Source organism: Clarias gariepinus, chromosome 19 (genome assembly GCF_024256425.1).
Source record: "Clarias gariepinus isolate MV-2021 ecotype Netherlands chromosome 19, CGAR_prim_01v2, whole genome shotgun sequence".
Classification (NCBI taxonomy): Eukaryota; Metazoa; Chordata; class Actinopteri; order Siluriformes; family Clariidae; genus Clarias; species Clarias gariepinus.
In genome coordinates, this window is record NC_071118.1 from 26470886 (window position 1) to 26491034 (window position 20149).

The window sequence follows — 20149 nt, forward strand, 5'->3', positions numbered from 1 at the left end:
AAACGTGTAAAACGGCATCATCTTAAAGGTTTGGAATAAAGAAATGATAACAAAACCCTAAGACAGGAGACTGCTGTTTCTCCAGTAGACTGCTAGATATGTAGTTATATGTTTTTATACTAAATAAACTTGTCCTTACTTAAAAACAAAACTGCTGTTTCACAAATATTGGCACTCCATGACCATCTTTAACCTTTACTTACTCTATGTGCATGGAGGCTGTCGGGTGTTCCAGATGTTTTACGCGCTCGCTATCTTCCACTTTTTATATCCTTTTTTTCTTTATTTTTTTTTTCTCTCTACAAAGAATATCTGATCAGCGATGCTGAGATTAACTGATTTAATTTATTAAAAGATTTAAATTTATCTTTTTTTCTGTGGGTCGTGTGTGTGTGTGTGTGTGTGTGTGTGTGTGTGTGTGTGTGTGTGTTCATCAGACACTGAAGAACATAAGCTGGTACACAGAGCGGGCTTTAACAGAGATTTCTCTCGGCAGTCTGTTAATCCTTGTGGTGATTCGCACCATCCAGTTCAACATGACCCGCACCAGGGTAAGACCGGTCACACACTATCCCAAGCATTCACACTGCACACCGTACACAACGGGAGAGGAAAGAGGGAGGGGAGGGAAGGGAAGGGAAGAAGAGAAATGAAGCAAAAAAAAAAAAAGTGGGTAAAAGAGGGACAGAAGGAAATTAATAGAAGGGACGAGTAAGGAAGAAGGGAAGAAGCAGGAAGCAAGGATTTAAAGGAAAGGCATTAAGGGAAGGAAGGATATTAAGGGAGGGAAGGAATTAGGAAAAAGGAATCAGAGAAACAAAAGGATGGAAGGAAGAAAAAGAAGGGAAGTCGGAGAGGGAAGGAGCGAAGAAAGGGAGGGGGAAGGTTGGGATGGAAGTAAGGGATGGATGGATGGAAGGAGAGGGAAGGAAATAAGGGAAGTAAATAAGGGAAAGGATGGGGATGGTAGAAAAGGTAAGGAGGGAAGGAAGTAAAGGACTAAGAAAGAGAATAAAGGTAGGGACGGAAGAGAAAGAGGGAAGACAGGAAGGTGATTATGATATGAAGCTGATGAGTTCAGTAGTCAGTGCATGGATTCTGAGCGTTTGAGTATTTCTTCTCGTTTTTCAGGATAAGTATCTGCACACGAACTGCTTAGCAGCTCTGGCTAACATGTCAGCCCAGTTCCGCTGCCTCCACCAGTACGCCGCCCAGCGCATCATCAGGTACATGTGTGTGTGTGTGTTTAGACTGGCTACTGGCCAGTTTCACAGATGGTCTTATCTGCATTGATCCAGAGCCCTTGTTGAAAAGAGCGGGGCGGGAAACCCAGTAAAGCAGACTTCCATACATATACTCACAGCGCACACACACACACACACACACACACACACACACACACACACACACACACACACACACGGCACGTCAACATGTTTATCCCCCGAACGTCGTACACACATGGATAAGATTTCAGCTCACCGTGTTCCCGTCACTAATAATGACTCACAATGATGTTTGTCAGATTTTATTTGTCGGACATTTGAACTGCGTTATTCAGACGATCATCAACAGCGTCGCCTGAGCACCACGAGAGCTCTTTAATGTGGAACATCATATTTATTTATTTATTTATTTATTCATTATACGGATTGAAGTTTCGCTGTTGTTGATGTTGATAATGTTCCTGAACTTTCCATCCAAAGATGCCAAACTGACGGGAACATTTCTATCAGCGAACTAACCGGGGTATCGTGGTGTTTTTAGTTTCTGACTAAGGAAATGATCAAGAAGAGAAGAAAGAGAACATAAAATAATTTTTTTTTTTTAAAGATGTAACACGCATAGGAAGTGCTGTTTTTTTTTGCTGTTTCACTGTTTAGTTATTTTTTTTGTCATTTAAAGGTTTTGCCTTTTATGGAGTTTTGTGGGCGTGGCTAAAAGTTGGGAGTGCTTCTTGTAAAAAATATGAGAAATGTGGCTAATATGGACAATACATGTGAGCAGTTCATCAGTTCAGTAACTTGTCGATTAGATTTGTAAGTGTAATAATAGAACAGTAGCTGCTTTAAGAAGGGTGAGTCAAAACGTTTCCGCACTCTGGCTGTAGAATTTATTTTAATTAAGCACGTAATCTCAGCACATAATCTCTTCGCTTTTCAATACACCTTGTCCATCCGTCAACAAACTTTCGAATTCCCTTATTAAAAAAATGTTTTAGGCCGAGCTGCGAGCCATGAACGCACCGCTGTCTTCAGTTCTTCATCAGAAGTTAATCCTCATCCTTGTAGAAACGCGTTCAGAAAAGATCAGGACTGAAAGATCAGGACTATAGTGTGGATGTTTTTACACCTCAAAACAGAGTGTCGAAAGTGTGGACAGAAGTGTGATGATGTGCATCGTTACAAAAGGTCACGACGCCCTCGGATATCAATCCGAAGTAACGATTCTCTTTAAGAAACTTTCATCTTCCTTATTAGAGTATCGCTTCAAATTTAGTTTGCAGATATCCAAACCTTTGTTTGTGCTCTTCCATTAGTTGTTTTTTCAGCACCGGGTGCACCGTCAGACCACGCCGATGAGACAAAGCGGCCGACAGAAGTTTTAATATAACTGGTGCGCGGATAATTTTTGACTTACCCTCGTACTTTGTAAAAAATCTTTAAAAAAAAGAACATCACTGCTTTAACAACGAGTTCTTCATCCTTCGTTCCTCATCAGGTTCTTCATAGATTTTTGTTTCTGAGCTTTTGCAGCTCCTTAACCCCGAGTTTGTTTGCTTTTTTTTTTTTGTCTGCGTTACTAAGCGTATCATTTCCCTCGTCTTCGCTAGCCAGATTTGCCATGACTTCATTCGGAGTGAAAGAACCGGTTTCGAGATGAGAGCGTAGCATGCTAGCAGGCGTCCAGCGTTGATCGCATGTCCTCATTCTGTCTCGAGCATATAAAACTATGTCATATAGGGAAAAAAATGAGGCATCATGTTCTTGAATTTGATTGACCACCTTAAAAAACATTGACCTTTTTCCATCACTTCCCTATCTCTGGCTGAGGAGCCGACCGTCCGCTGCCAAGGTGGATTAGCGAAACAGCGTGTCGGTTATTGGGCGAGCGCGCAGCGGCGGTGGCAACGCCGTATTTGCCTTAGCAACCGCTCTGACGGCTGCGCCGTGAAGGGGCCAAGCGCACTAATTACACATTCCAGCGTTAGGATTAGCGGTTAGCTCACGACACAATCGGCGATGTGGCAGATTTTTGGGTTTCAGGGAGATTTTGGGGGGGGCGGGGGGGTTTAGTACCGTGTGTTACACACATCAGGGCCGCTTTTATAGAAAGCCGTTAGAGGAAAGTGTAGCAGCGTTTCCTCACGCGAATTAGGAAAAGCAAACGTTTGCTGGCACTCTAATAAGTGGAAATGTTTTGTTGTGTTAAGAGTGTGTGTGTTTTTATAATTTTTTTCAAGCTCTTGTTTGGTGCTAGTTCAGCTTTCCTTTTCTTGGTGTGTGTGTGTGTGTGTGTGTGTGTGTGTGTGTGTGTGTGTGTGTGTGTGTGTGTGTTTCATTCCTTTAGTAATTGTGTTTTTGCACTGCTTTTCCTGTTCTGGTGTTTAGTTTGGCTCGAGTGTGTGTAGCGTGTGAGAGCATTTTCATTCCCTGTATTCCCCAGTTTAATCGTGCGTGTGTATGTGTATGTGTGTGAGAGAAAGAGAGAAACAGAAGAGATGGAGATAATTTATTAATGAACGTTCAACAGCAAACCAACAACAGACCCTGAAACGTCAACAGACATGAACACACAGCCATCATCGTCGGGAAAAAATGCTGCGATGCATACTGAAAGACACAAACAGCTATTTGATGACTACACACACACACACTCACACACACACACACACACACACACACACACACACACACACACACGCACGCATCATGGCAAGAGTGTTATAAATGTAATGTGGCCGTGGTCCACTTTCCACTACCCGTTACAGCGGTTTGCCAAGAAGCACTCTGCGCTTTCCCGCGCGCTGATCAGCTCCAGAGTTTTATGAGGCCGAGCGCTTGGCAACGCTTCACTTGTTCCTCCGCTCGCTTCAAGATCATGGAAATTCTTTGTTGCCGGTTTGATCGCGGCTGTTAGGACGTGTTAAGTTCGCGACAGTAGCGACTTCAAGCTAAGGCTCCTGAAACCGCGGCTTGAGCTACGGTGTGTGTGTGTGTGTGTGTGTGTGTTTTTTTGTCCCAGTAAATTCTGACTATAAGTTCACTATATGTTTAAAAGTTTGTGCACCCCCAACCATGAGATGCACATGTCCTTGTCGAAGATCATGTTCTTGGTTCAGACCCTGCTTTGCTATTGTGGGATTTTCCATCATTCTTAGACACACACACACACACACCACTGTTTTAAAACTACTGCTGTGTTTTTGAGCTGAGTAAAAGTAAAAAGTGTCTTCTAATAAAACTACTAAGATCTAAATTATGAACTTAACTAAAGTAACACGTACTGTGCACGTACCCAGTGACGTCCCAGACACCCCTAACTGCTGAACACACACCTGCTATAAAACATGGGCTAAACAACTGATGTCTTCTGCAGTCCAGCTCATTTAAACAACAACAAAAAAAATGCTTGATTAAATTTTTTTTTTCTTTCCCCTTGTAATTTCATGCTGATGATTCAGAGCGTATTCAGAATTCTCAGAACGATTTAAAAGATCAGAGAAATGTACGCTAAAAAAACATTTCCTCTGTGCGGATTCAGCAGATTTCGCGAGTTATTAGCGAGAGACTTTGATGCCCTGCACTCTGGACTCTGATTCCAAAACGCTGATTGCTCCTCCGCTTTCTGCGGTCTGCTATTAAAGCGGCGTAATGATTCCAGTCTGTCCGGATGAGGCTTCTTCCTCTGCGCGCAGGAAGTGAGAGGAAGCGCAAGGCCGAGTCTGCGTTAGTCATAAAGATGAGGCCGAGCCAGACCACACACACTCGGCATTGCGCCCCCTTTCTCGCTAGACCCCACCTTCTAAATCTTTTTTTTTTTTTTTTTTTAGAAACAGCAGCGTGTTATCGCTGGCTCTGGAGGTCGTTCCTGCAGAATGTGTCGTTTCTAATGGACCGGGAGTTATGGTTGGCCTTCAAAACCAGCGTTTTTTTTTTTTTAATGACGAGCCCCCGGTGCAAAAAATAATAAAACCCTTAAAGATTTGGGAAACTGAAAGTTTTTCTGTGGCTCTTTCATCACAGCAATTTATCAACATGTCGTACTTTTTGTGTTTTTATACTCAACGTTTAATGTTGCGGACTGTCCATAAAACAACTCCCTGCTCTCGCCGGTACGTAGAGTCACGTTCTAGAGAAAATAATACAAACTGAAACCGTAACATTGTATTGTTGCAAAGCGCTGGCACTGGAGTCAAAAAAAGTAAGAAATAAATAGATAAATCACCTCATCCTAGCACTTACACACATTTCTTTTTTTTTTTTTCCCTGCATGTTGTATCTATAACATCAATCCCAGTGTTGGCTGTTACTATAGAGACTGGAGATTGGGGCGGGGGATTGTTTCAGGTACATATCGTGATTCATGCATCATCACAATGACTTCAAAATCGTTAGTTTTTTTTTTTTTTTTTAAGTTTTATTTATATATGTTTGCGTTTGAAGTGGTAAAATGTTGCAGTTCCTCTATAGTCCTATAGGTGGTGTGCTCTAAACTATTCAGCCAGCACAGCATCCTGCATGGTACAAGCTGAATTATGTGTTTCTGAAAAAAAATAATAAATATTGAATCGTTCGTGAGTGTTATTGGCTAAATACCTGGGTGAGAAAACCGCTCCAAGTTCTTAAGGTCCAGGTTGAAAGAGCTTGTTTTTGCTTGTTTGGACAGAAATTTACGAGCTCCAACATCCTGTCGAATGCAGGCATGAGATACACGCATTAATATTATAAACCTATGATTTTCAAATTGCATCAGTTTCCTCTTTTGTTCTGAAACTTTTGTGCACTTTCCTGACTATAACCTTGAGAGCGTTAAAGTCTGAAATCTGATTGTCTCTCGCATTTCCGCGTATTTACAAGCCGCACCAAGCGATGACTTCCAGCTGCGTTTACAGCCTCCCCCCCCCCCCCCTCCTTTGTACGTTCACACTGGAAACCCATTTGAACATCGACAAATGATTTAAAAGTAACATTGAGGGAGTGAGAGACCCTTTTACGTTAATGCCGTTGTGTTTTAACTTGGTTAGTTGTGAGTAATAGAAGTTATCTCTGTAATTTGTTAGAGCGTTAGTTTGCATACCGCAGTAAGGATAATGATGACGAACGATACACAGCGTAACCTTTCTCCCCCCTGAGATCAGCTCAGATCCCCTGCTGATTCCTATTTTATTTCCTTTTAACACTTACAAACTGCTTTACGTCTGCCGAGCTCTTAAACTCACCCTAAGCCCTGCTGCTCTTATCTTATTATCTTCACTTGTTTTGTTTTTTTCCCCTCTCTCCATGATGTCTGGCACTTTCACATTTAACACCCTGTTTTTTTTTTTTTTTTTTTTAGATTATAAAAACTAAAGAAAGGAAAGCGAAAAAAAAAAAACCTGCCTCAGCAGGGAGCTGATAAAGACACACATGGCGATGCTCGTGCTAATGATTTAACGGCTCTCCCGAGACCTGTTTGTTAGACTGAGAGTTTTTTTTTTTCTTCTCTTGCTTCTTCTCCACTTCTAGCTCTGTAGCACTTATTGATTTTGTGAGTGATGTGCGAGTCAGTCTAGCACTTCATACTAATTGGTACGGACATGAATTCTGCAGCTCGTTCTCCTTTGACCGATATCGACCAATTTAATCGCGGCCGCGTCACACGCCACAGTCGCGACACATCAGCACCGCGGCGTTAACCTCACGAGACGGACGCTTATCCTTATTAATGATTTTTCCTTTTTTTTTTCCACTCTTCTCAGTGAGGACTGATCTTGCTGAAGGAGTTCTCCCTGACGTTCTGCTCTATTTTATTACAGATTTATCACACTCGTACGCCCCCATCTAAGCCCACAAGCTCTCGTTTTAACATCTGGACAGAGAAAAGTTTAATGGTTAATGATGTTTTTACATTGTGTTCCGACGTCGGAAGTTCTTCAGTCGTTACTGTAACGTCGTTAGTCAGAAGGCATCACTGAGGTCAAAAACGCAGCTCAGACATTTCAGTTAAAGATGCGTCTAAAAAAATACCACTGAACACACTTTAATATAAAAAATGGTTTAAATGAAAAAAAACATACTAATTAATTGTAAATATGTTTTAATATAAAATAAATTATTTTCTACTAAATCCAATTGTTTTTGTAAAAACTTTTTTTAATGATTAAAAGTTCATCATTAAAAATGCTAATATGTATTAAAATTGTTATATTGTTATTTCATTAAAAAAGCTATTTTAAGAATTAGTGAGTGTGTGTGCACGCTTGTGTGTGGGATAGACTTCACACTCCCACAGCTCAGTACAGGATAAACACTACAGCGAGTATAATATCATATTTGTTATGCCACTTGCCAATTTTTTAAAATATAAAAACTAAGAACATTCCATGGATTAAATCAATAAAATAAAATAAAAACTATACATAAATTTAATATCATATTTATTATAATGTTTTTTTTTTTCAGGAAGGTTAAAGGTTGTCACTAAACAAAGCAATTTAATCACGCATAAGTAAACTACGGATTAGGAAATTATTAAATTACAGAGTTTTGGCAGAAACTTTAGTAGTGCTGGGTCAAATGTCTCTTTGTTGTCCTGACCTTTGACCCTGTAATCAGCTATCCACACATTTTTGTGATTTAAGTTTGTAAAACCACTTTCACCAATGCCAAGTGTTTAAAGTTTGTGTTTACTATTAAAAACCTAACAGCAAGCTTAAGCAGGTGTGATGTGTGTCTTACGCAGACAGATCGCATACGTTGTGTATTTGTTTGTTTATTTATTTTTCCCCCTCGCACGCTATTTTGTTCGACTGATTCGCAGGTTCATTTATAAATACGCAAAAAGCATCACTGTGCACTAATCACTGATCTGATCTGTTTGCTTCATCTGAGCCGTGTACATTTAATCCATGCTCTTTTTTCTCTGTGTGTGTGCGTGTGTACGGAGAGAGAGAGAGAGAGAGAGAGAGAGAGAGCGAGAGAGAGAGAAAAAAAAAACAGCAGGAGCGACACCCAGGAGACGTGAGAGACAGAGCCGGTTATTTTTAACAGCGAAGACCATCATGGGAACACACCACACCGTCTACCGCTTTTCCTCCCGCTATGACATACACACACACACACACACACACACACACACACCCATATGCGTGCGACTGTCATCTGAACACTTTGGAATAAGAAAATAGATTGGGGGTGGAGAAGTGCGAGAAGAGCGCTGACGGAGAGAGAGAGAGAAAGAGAGAAGTGAGAATTCAGAGAAAACTCGTTCAGCGGATTTTCGAGGAATGGATCCATGTTTAAGTCTCTCTATTTTTCACATACACACACACACACACACACACACACACACACACACACACACACACACACACAGATTCAAGCTTTAGGAAACAGACAGACTGAATGCTCTGTGTGTGTGTGTGTGTGGCACATAGTCTGGCTATGCATTTTTCGTCTCAGCAGGTCACAGTGACACAGCGTTCAAGGGGCTCTGTCTAGCCCAAACACACACACACACACACACACACACACACACACACACACACACACACACACACACTCATGGACAATAGCACGGTCTGCCATCCAGCTTCCTGTTTCTACCCAGACAGGACCACCTGCCACTTTGTGTTCATCCATTTATCTTCTGATTTTACCTCACACACACACACACACACACACACACACACACACACACACACACACACACACACACACACACCGTGTTGAACTTCTGTTTGCTCTGCTTTAGTACATCTTGTCTAAGTATTTAATAATTACTCTTTCCTTTGTACTAATTGCGCTTTAATAATATTTTAACGATTGAACTTTACTCTGGCTTCGTCGATCAGTGCGCTTGTCCTTTCACACGTGAATCGGTACAGCGGGTCTGTAGTCACGTCGGATCTATAACACGAACGGAGTCTCCATGTGGCTTAGTGGTCAGCACTGTCGCCTCGCACCTCCAGGTCCTGTGTTCGATTCCCGCCTCAGGGTTCGTGTGCATGGAGTTTACATGTTCTCACCGTGTTTTTTGGGTTTCCTTCAGGTACTCTGGTTTCCTCGCACAGTCCAAAGACATGCAGATTAGGCCAATCGGCGTTCCCAAATCGCCCGTAGTGTGTGAACGAATGTATGAATGTGTGTTCCACTTGATGGGAAAACGCTCTCCGCCTTGTCGTCCCGTTTGAGCTTACACAAGCCCATCACTGGCTACGAACGAGTGTGAGAAGAGAGCATGTGAGAGCGAGCACGGCCATTCTGCTCCGCGACATCACTGTAGCATCACCCTGGAATCGACCTCACGGTCTCCGAGTTATTATAGGGTGATAAACGCATAAATAACTTCAGGGTGTTAATCAATGCTTTAGAGTTATATTTAAACTGGATTAAATCAAAGTTCTAACTAATACATAAAAAAACAAAACATAAAAGCAAAAAAGTTTAAAAAGACAAAAAAGTCTGGCCCTTAGTTTTTAGTTTCAACTTTAAATTTACCAAAGGTGAGTTTCTTTAGCTGTTTTTGTTCCATTTTTTTGTTTATCATTTAATAAAATTTTCCCAACATGAGTGTGTAGACCCTGGTAAGACAACACAAAAAATGTTGTAGCAACAACAACATCGACACTGATATCTGTAGATACATCCATTCTGTACGCCGTATCTCATGCACACACTTGTTGGTGTACGTGTCCTAACGGCGTAAGGAAGGACGTTACCTCAGGCTAGACACGTCCGCTGTGATTGATAAGGTCAGCGTGAGTCATCTTAGACCTTTTCCCATGATGCACCCTGCCTTCCCGAAGCCCCTATTAACACCGTTATGCACATAAACACGCAGCATAAGCAGAGGTTTAGAGAAGGTCATCGTAAAACCGTTCACACGCAGACACGCCCATGGCTCGGTCGTCGCCAAGCGCAAGAAGCGATTAGCTTGCTCTCGACGAGGGGCGTTCAAGTCAATGCGGGACAACTCTCTATTTCTTTATTTAATCCCCTGCTACACTAATGCACTTATCCCAGGATGCCATCAAGATGGAAAGTTTGAAACGATGGCCTCCCAGGAACTCCTTTAACGCCCCAAAACGTGTGCAAATGGCTTTTTGAGTGAGGTGTTTAAATGAACCAGGAACTCCGATTTTACACCTTCACCAGAAAACTCTTAATACTTTTTTTATGTAGTGACATTAGGTATGCTGGCCCCAGCCTTAACTAGTGGGTAAAAATAAAACGTGTGCCGGTATAGGAAACTAATCAACTACAGCGTGATGTGATCTTTTTTTTTTTTTTTTTTACAGTCTCAAAGTTGATTATTTTCCAATAAAATTATATTCCATGTGTCTTAAAAGCTTTACTTCTGACTGTTGCTGATACGGGAAAGAATAGTGGGATATACATCGAAATTTATGCAATGTCCCTCCGGGATAAAAAAAAAAGTTCCTTGAATCCTTCACTATGGAATACGTTTTAATGGAAAAATTTATGTTTGCGTAAGTCATTAAGAACAATTTTTTTCCTTTGTTAACCTCTACCCATTCGACGAATTGTGTCATTTTAATTCTTTCATAATAACAATAATCAGAATAAAAACGCCCGATCTGGCTCAGTCGGAATTAATTTTCAATGGGGGAATTGTGGGTAAACCTTTTGATAATCTGTTCAGTAGGTAAATATTATCCGTGTAAACACTTGATCTGATCATTTCTCTCTTGTCAGAGTAAATATAGTCTTTCTGCGTAACATTAGGTGATGTGACGAGTTTCTGGGAAAGTGATTTAGCTTCCCATCCTGATCAGTAAACTCTGAGAACAAACACCTCTCTCTCCCACCGGTGTTTAATTCAGACTTTTATCCACAGAGTCTCTGGCCGAGGAAGGAGATGTGATTTCACACACAGTAACGGATCTAAAAAATCGCAGATGAGACTGAATGCTTCTTACTAATCATAACAAAAAAAAACAGGATTTATCAGAAAAGTTGAGAAGCCAGACCTAACCTCAAAGTTAGAATAAAAAAAAAGAAGGATTTTGATTAAAAAAGTTCAGAGCACACATCAACTCCAGCGTCCACACACACGGTTCAGTTTGAATTTCTGAACAGAACGATTTCAGTCAAAAGAAATGTTACATAATGTGGCGACTGTGTCGCTTATCTGGTGTTAAATGTTTTGTGACGTCACTACAGGAGCTTTCACCGTCTGATAAATCCCTCATTTTTTATTCTTTTTTTTTTTTCTCTCGCTCTCTCTCTCTCTGTCTTTCAGCCTGTTTGCACTGCTGTCCAAGAAGCACAATAAGGTGTTGGAGCGAGCCACACAGTCTCTGCAGAGGCCGCTGGGAGCAGATGGCGCGGCGCTTCCGGATTACGTGAGTAAAAGAAGAGTGAGAATGAGGGACGATGGGTGGGCGGCGGTCTTAGTAGGTGTTACCCCTGCTGGGTCCCTGGATTGGAAACTAGTGTATATATATAATGATGTGTTTATTCTGAATAAAATTATCTAAAATAAAATAGAAAGAATAAAAATAAGAAGAAATATGTTAACGGCTCAGTCGTAGAGATTTATAAGAGGAACATGTGATCGCTTTCTGTTTATTCAGGGTGTTTTCACATCAGGGCCCTGGGTACGTTTCCGAGAACACTTGACCCTACAGTCTGGTTCACTTTGACCAATGAGAACGCAATCGATCCAGGCTTGGGAACTGGAAAAGGTGGTCTCGAGAGCGATACAGCGTACTCGGGCATAGACATGATAGTCAGCCCTAAGAACGGAAGTAGATCGATAGCATTATTCTTGGACTTTTCCCCCAAAATGTCAATAATATTCAGCATAATGCGAAAGTTAACGTCCTCGTTCTTTTCTTTGCTTTCAAACCAAGTAGGTGCGAACTGCTATCTGCTGTATCGGAGACGCAAGTGAGAACGGAGACTAAATGCGATGTAAAGGCTGGTCAGGTAACCAATCAATCGTGCCTAATGTGAAAACACTCTTAATGTTTACAATACGCTGACTTTGGAGACTCCTTCATTATTAGTCAGTAGGTTTTTCCACCACATGAAAGTCATTATGCCAGAGAGAGAGATGTAAGAGTAAGTCGAGATGCAGTGCATCACCAGACAAGAAAATACTCACAGTACTTATTGTATGAATTCTAATACAAAGTCAAGAGGTTAGTTTTAGTTAAAAAACACCCGAACGCATTTTGTTTGTGCGTCAACAAAAGATGAAGAGATTTGTGTAACGCAAACACAACACGGACACTCCCACATTCCAGGATGACTGACGGTCGTCAGGAAATGCTGTGCGTTAAGCTAGATCAGTCTGCGTGTCACATGCTGGAGTGGATCGAAGAATCACTAAACATCAGCTTCGTAGAAAAAGTGAAATGAAGTCAAAACTCGTCAGTGAAAGAAGAGCAGATTGAAAGACTGAAACGGTGTTATTAAATGACGAGGAGACGTAATCACGTACTGTATAATGGTGGATATGGGAAACGATCTATTCAGTGGCGAGTCACGATTCCTTTGTGTAGTGATTCATGTATCACCACACTGACTTATCACATTTTTTATTTGCTTTTGAGGTGGTTAAATGCTGCAATCCCACTACAATCCTGCAGCACTCTGTCCTGTGCGGGAGGAGCGAATTATTTATAAAATCGTAATGCGTACAGAATCGCAATCCACATAGAGTTTTGTATCGTGATAGTATCGTATCGGCTGGTCCCTGCCGACTCCCATTTCTAATATATAGTGAACCTATAAAAGAATAATAGCAGATGTAAGATACAATTCTAATAAATGTCTAAAGTGTCCCTGTGGCGTCTGTCACATGATAAGGTGTGTCTATAAACAACTCTCACGACTCCTGTGTAAATAAACGAGCCGTTTTCTAAACAGGTTTTTTTCTTCTCCTAGGCGTGTTGTAGTTCGTTGCTTCAGGCTATGATTTAAATAAATACTCTCCATCATGCTCTTGATGTTTTTCCATGTTATTTGTGCCATTAACAAATACAACAAATCACTTATCACACCTTTAATCCAGCTTCAGTGACATCAAATTTGTTTACTTAGCTTAAACAATTAGAGATTAAGGTGGCACAATAAGAAATAGAGACGCATTTGCTAAATACAATTTCATGCTCTACGTCCGTAGTGTCTGTAACTTTTTTATGTATATATATATATATATATATATATATATATATATATATATATTTCAATGATCTTCATTGTCATTTAGATGGAACTCGGCCAATTTAGATTTCACATGAAAAGTAAGAAGGATATTATCCTAAACTGTAAAGATATCACAGCATGAATTCGACCCGGTTACGGACACAACAGGTTTTTTAAAAATGATAAAAATAATGTAAGCTTTAAACAGAAAAACAATCTTCGAATGGCTGTAGTATATAATAAGCAGGAAACACTTCAGGTTGCATCACAACTCCTCCTGGTCGTTGATCGTTTTCCCATGTTAGCACGTCTCCGAGCGCTCCATTCCTCCCGGTGACCAGCAGAGGCGCCGCACTCCAGCCCTTCCATCCCTTCCCATTGAGGGCTGTGTGGCGATGAAGGCCGAGTGAAAAGATCAGGGTCTCGCCTCAAACCTTAGCACACCCTCAGGAGGAGAAGGACGAGGTCACAGTATGGACAATAGAGAAGACGAAAGAGAAAGTGTGTGTGTCAGTGTGTTTGACATGAAGCGATGACCAAATCCTGGCATGCCTGATTTAAAAAAATTATAATAAATGAACACAGTCCTCATGTGTTGACTTTTTAGTCCAATTTTTTTTTGTTGCTAGTCTGCGTCTGTGTGTGTGTGTCTGCATTCCATACACGTACGGATGCACAATCGCACGCCCCGGAGCCTCGCACAGACGTCTGGCGCGTGTCTGAGTGGGTCAGACTGCTGTCTGCTGCCCTCATTAATGCTCCTCACACTCCCCTGCACCCCTCTTCAGTCATTCCCTTGTTCTCGCCACTGCTACAGTCTGTTTCATCCTCTCGTCCATGTCCCCGCCTCGCTTTTGTCTTTTGTCTCCTTTTTCTTTTGCGTGCTTTCATCTCTCCGAATCCACGTCATAGTCCAGACTCGTGCTACGTCTGGCACACACACACACACACACACGCATCACCTCGTATGCAAAAATCATGGCACCCAAACAAGTAGTCTACAATCTTTCTCTCTGTCTGTCTCTGTTTGTCTGTGTGTGTGTGTGTGTGGGAAGAATATTATTTGCTGGTTTCTCAGACGAAGCTTATCACTCACATGGCTTAGTGATAATAAAAAATTTTCTTCCTGTTTTTTTTTTTTTTCTTTTCAGTCACACAAAAAAAAAGCTGTGTAGTTTTTTTTTTTTTTTTTTTTTCCTGTCTGCTCTGATACGGATGTCTCGTGTCATCAATGCAAGGATGGGATTTCCTTGTTCCGAACGTGGGAAAAAACACACACACTGACAGTCTGCCCCCCCCCCCCCCATTTTTTTTAATCGAGACATCACGTCTAAAGATACGACCGATCTGTTATATTTAGATGGCGAAGCAATCATCCAGGGACACACAGTGACCCAGACATAATACGAGGAAAGTATGCGCACTGTCTGCGGGACGCCGCGCTCTGTCTCTGTCTCTCTCTCTCTCTCTCTCTCTCTCTTTCTCTTTCTCGACTGCAGCGCGTCTGTGATTGGCTCCAATCATTTCGGATTGCCGGTCGATGGTTTCAGCCCCAGACAGCCTTATCGCTCTCATTACAGCCTGTTTCGACTTCGCAGAACAGAACAGGAAGATATCGAATCTTAGAATGAGGCGAAGCAGCCCGCACTGAGGGCTTCTCACTGGTTTGGAGGTTAAGTGAGCGAGACAGGGTGGTGCGTCGGAAAGGAAAGAAAGCTGTTCGAGTAAGGATTCGGACTCAAACGAATTGACGTGCATAATAATAATAAAAAACGCTATTAGATATAAAGCTGGCAGTTTTTTTCCCCCCATATGAACCTGATAAACACCTACAACACACACACACACACACACCCTGCTGCTTTGACATGACAGTAATGTCTCGAAATTGAGACTGAGAGAGTTTTGTGTGCGCGCGTGTGTCTATGTGTGTGAGCAGCAGGAATGGTCCAGCACATTTCACCACACTTGTTCTTAACGAGTATCTGGTTTAACAGACGGTGCTAAAGAGGAAGATGGAGGGAGTGAGAGATAGAGATGGAAACCAGAAAGAGACAGAGAGGGAGGGAGAGAGGGATCTCCAGCCGAAGCAAGAGAGACAGATGGTGACAGAAGTATTGAGAGAGAGATGAATGAATGAATGAAGGACCGAGGGAGAGACAGACTGACAGAAGGAGATGAAGACAAAGATAGAGAGAAGAGATGAAGAAAGAGTGAGAGCAACAGACAAGCAGTTGGAGAGCAAGAAAGTGAGACGGAGCGAAAGACAGGCAAAGTGATGGATGAAGAGTGGGAGACAAATGGGGAGTGAAAGAGACAGGCAGAGATAGATGGACAAGCAGACGGATTGAGAGAGATGGACAGGGATGGATAGCGCAACAGGAGACAGACGGAGAGAGAGAGGTAGACAGACACGCAGGCGGCGCAAACGTTTTTATCGTTGTACTGCAACAGAACAGACAGTTGGTGGACGAGAGAGTTTCAGGCTTCAACCAATCAGGAAGTGCAGGAACGAGACTCAACCTGTCTGAATGTGTGTGTGTGTGTGTGTGTCCATATGGCCTGGGTTTTAAATATCAGACCTGACGATGCATCAGAAAAAGAGAAGCACTGCTGAATATTTGTGTGAAAGTGGCAGTATGTGATGTCACTGCTGTTGTATTATTGAATGAACGTGAAATGCGATCTAGGATTAAAGGTGCGGTCAGCCATTTTGGTCTTCGTTTACAAAAACCCCAAATTCAACCAAGTCCCGGCTTCCGAACCACATGCCCAGGTTAGAATGTTTGATTGACAGGTAAGCAGGAAGCCACGCCCCCTTAAAAAAAAATCCTCATTTTCTTAATTTTTTTTTTTAAGCAGTGCAGAAATCCGAATGTCAAAATTGCGCCTCATTGTGTGTGTTCGTGTGTTTTCGTTAGCATCATCTCGAACGTAGCGTCGCACACGTCTTGTCTGGTGACGGCGCCCGTTCTCACCCGATGAGGTAATTTCCATGAAGCTCACAGTTGAGAATTACACCAGACTGGATTGCATCAACGCGTCTGAGCGAAAACAAGGCAACACAAGCGTTACCACACGATCACCCCCGGACTAAAATGTAATTCACGGAAAACTCAGATGAGGAAAAATCCGCACGATGTATTGAGTCACACCCCAGGCTATGGACAGTGCGCGGCTAAATATAGACAATGTATTTATGAAACACGACGTCGTCATGAGATACGCCTTAATAAAATATCTTCTGTTCGAAATGATGGGATGTTACAAATTTAGGTTATTACAAACGTAGAGATATTTTAATTTTTACTAAAAAGTTCAACTGAATGCCTGTATGTCCCGCCCATGGGGGGAGGTGTGTCTTGCTGTAGCCCTTCAGTCGCGAACTAGATTCCTAGTTAACTTCTTTGCACGTTATTTCTTCTTACAGGAATCATCTACCACATCATCCTTATTACAGTCAGTCGACTCGCCGCCGTTTGCCATGGGCCGTTCAAGTCAAACCAGGACTTTTGATTGCACACAGTTATGAAAGTATAAACTCTCTTTATTACTCTATATAATCCCCGCCACACTAATGCGCTTATCCCAACCTGTTTCACATCTGAAACGCCAGCCTCCAAGGAACTCCTTTAGTATCCCCAAATGTGTGAGAATGGCTCGGAGCGAGGTCAGGACTGTACGGGGGACGTGGCGGTGACTCCCAACCACCAAGTTCCCGTAACATGCAAGTGGTGTTGGTAAATGATTGTACAGTTCACACTGACGGATGTGTTTCTTCAGCAGGTTAGCGACAAGCTAGCCAACAAGGTATCGTTTGCATCATTCAAATAAAGTTTTACTGCCGGTAAAAGTCTCATCATCGTGTTGTAAATGTAGGTCTTGGTTTGACTTGAACGCCCTTCGTAGCCATTTAAATAAATGTTAAGTTCGCTAGACAGCTGATGAGCTTTTTTTTTTCTTTCTTTTGATGAGTAGAAGCGGTGAAGCTGACATGTCGACTGCTGAAAGATTGTAGTTCAGTCTAGCATTGTGAAATCCTCAAACTCTCTGGAGTCTTTCCTAACATAGCACTGTCTGCACGCTCTGTTCCGTGTGTGTGTGTGTGTCCTAGGGATTTGTGATGATACTAGGTGAAGTCTGGGTGACTCGTTTTTAACCAGGCGGCACGGCGGACGGCCCTAACGAAGCCAGGGCACAGCGCGATGAAACGTTAGCTCCCCGGAGGTTGGCACAAGGTTGTAGCGTATAGCTTTCCGCTTGTAATTCAGGCACATTAGTTGTCTGGTGTAAAGCGGGAAACCCGGGACTTTCCTCAGGACCGCGCGTGAGAAGCGAGAAGGCGTGTAGAGTGTGAGACACGGGCGTGGAGGGTGGACGGCTCAAAGCCGCACAGATGAATCGTTCCCAGTAACCGATTGCTCTATCTACTGTATACTTAGTGTTAATGCGATTTAATTAGAAAATGATTTAATTCGGAAATTGTTGTACAAGTCCAAACTTGACGCGCTCGAAGCTGTACTGTACTGCGACTGTAAGTGTTCGTTCAGAGTCAGAGACAGGAATTTCAGGCAGCACGGCGTCAACAACACTAAAAGAAAATGTTTAAACATGGGGTGTGTTTTGTTGTGTTTGGCTTTTTTCTTCTTTTTGATCCCTCTTTATTGTTGTACCTGCAGGTAACAACTTGTGCACGGACTCTGTAAAGATGTATGCTTTACATTAACTTATAAATAGTGTGTAAAAATTGTACTCGGTATATTTTCTCTAAGGAAATGTTTTATGTAGTGTTTGAGCACTTTATAACAAAAGGTCAAAGGTCACTTGTTGTCGAGGTGAAATATCCAGACACGAGAACATTTTCACACGGATTTATTAATTGATTTAAACATTATAACGTAAGTGACAACAGGAGCTAACTCGTTACTTGAATGTTAAATTAAGCAACATTACACTCGAGGTTTTACTTTATATTTCCACTTTTTCCACATATCAGCTCTGTTAGGCTACTAAGACGTACAATCCCTTGATTTAGCCTTGTGTTAGGAGCCTGTTAGCTTTGCAGCTAATGCCACAGCCGTGAATAAATCAACACGGGCGGTTCAGAGGCGATTCAGAACGACCGAGAAGCAATCACGAAGGAGACAGCGTGGTGTTAAAGACGACGTAAGGTTATCAGATATGTGTTCTTGCTGAACGTGCTTCTGTGACTGCTTGTACATGTGGGTTTTGGCAGGCAGCTGCTCTCCTTGAGTAATCACGATATCTCAGTGGTGTTCCCAGTCTCTTATCACCATTCGTGGAATTCCTCTCATCCAATCAGAGGACTCAGTCATATAACAGTTTAATTAACGATTAAAAGCATGGCGTGTCCTGTTTAAGAACGTTTCTTGTATCTTCAATATAAAATTTGTTTATAAATAAGAAATAGTTAGTATTCAAACTGGTCTAGTATTTGAGAAAATTAAGCAACTACTTTACTAGTTAAGAAACTATTTCTTTTAATTTCTTTCTTACATATAGAACCAACAGCTTAGTTACAAAGATAAGCAGTTTTTTATTTTTTTGCTTTTTTGGGATGCTGACAAAAAAAGAAAGCGCAGAGCGTGAGCGGAGTCCGTGTATTTTTCTTCTCGTTAGGTTTTTCTCATCACGCCTCCACGTTTGCGTTTGTTTTCTCTGTGTGTCCTTTAAATAAGTGCGGCATAACGTAACTTTAAGACTCACAGGATCCGCCCATGGATCTGACACATTTAAAAATTGATAATTAGCTTTTTATCTTCTTACACAAGCACTTCTTAGCACGCGATTAGAGTCTCTCTCCTCTCTCTCTCTTTTTCTCTCTTTCTCTCTCTCTAGAGCTGGGTGTGAGACGTAAATGTCAGGGGCGGGAATCAAAGCTGGTTAATTACGGTCAGCCGTGTGTAGCTACGAGACAGAGCCGTGCTGAGAAACACACACGTTATTACGCTGACGATTCCTTAACTACATCTAAACACACATTGTTTTAGTTGTCGCATTGGCACAACCAAATGTTTTTCTTGACTTTTAATGTGTTAGATATACTTTACATTCTCCATCCTGATTCGTCAAAAGGTGTTTCATTAATGCACTTGTTTTTTTTTGATACTTTATATATGTATATACACATGTATAGCAGGCGGCCCTATGAACAACAAAAAAAATTTTTTTTTGTAAAAAATGGAGTGGAAGGAGTCTCCAGTACAAGTAAGATTTCTTAATTTCCCAGGAATTTGCTCTTTCTAGTTTTTTAGTAACATGAATGAAAAATATATAACTGAAAAATAGTCGTCATGGTGAAGCTGGTATCTTGTAAGATGCTTATCGTTAGCAGCGATAAAACAATTCATAAGAGTTTGAAAAAGCGAAAAAACAGATAACATCATTTCTTTGTGAGTTTTTGTGCTTGAGAAAGAGACAATTGTTCCTTCCTCGTTTTTTTTTTTCATTTTTTTTTTCCTTCAGCGAGTTCAAACTTGATTAACGTTCCTGTTAGTGAAATCTGCACTTCCTCATGGACTTTGGTGTCTCGCTCAAGCACTGGAATGAGAATGTTGATATCAGTTATTAGCACGTTGTTAGAACACACACACACACATACAGTGAGAGAATAGGAGACTGCTTATCTGCATGTCTGTGCGCTCTATAGTTCGCTAGCTGTGTGTGTGTGTGTCTCTTATGCAAATCACCCTGATTAGACAGGATGACCGAGATAAAGCACGTCCACACAGCACCCGAGTCGTCCTCTC

The 20149-nt window shown here is 41.7% G+C and overlaps 1 protein-coding gene across 4 annotated transcripts in view; it reads left to right on the forward strand.

The window, feature by feature from the left end:
- The window catches only part of dym (dymeclin), a 79731-nt gene that overhangs the window by 37884 nt on the left and 21698 nt on the right, over window positions 1-20149 (forward strand). For all 4 annotated transcript variants that reach the window (XM_053478363.1, XM_053478365.1, XM_053478366.1 and 1 more), the window contains exons 12-14: window positions 438-551; window positions 1132-1226; window positions 11467-11569. In XM_053478363.1, the coding sequence (XP_053334338.1) occupies window positions 438-551; window positions 1132-1226; window positions 11467-11569 (312 nt within the window). The remainder of the gene's footprint in view (window positions 1-437; window positions 552-1131; window positions 1227-11466; window positions 11570-20149) is intronic.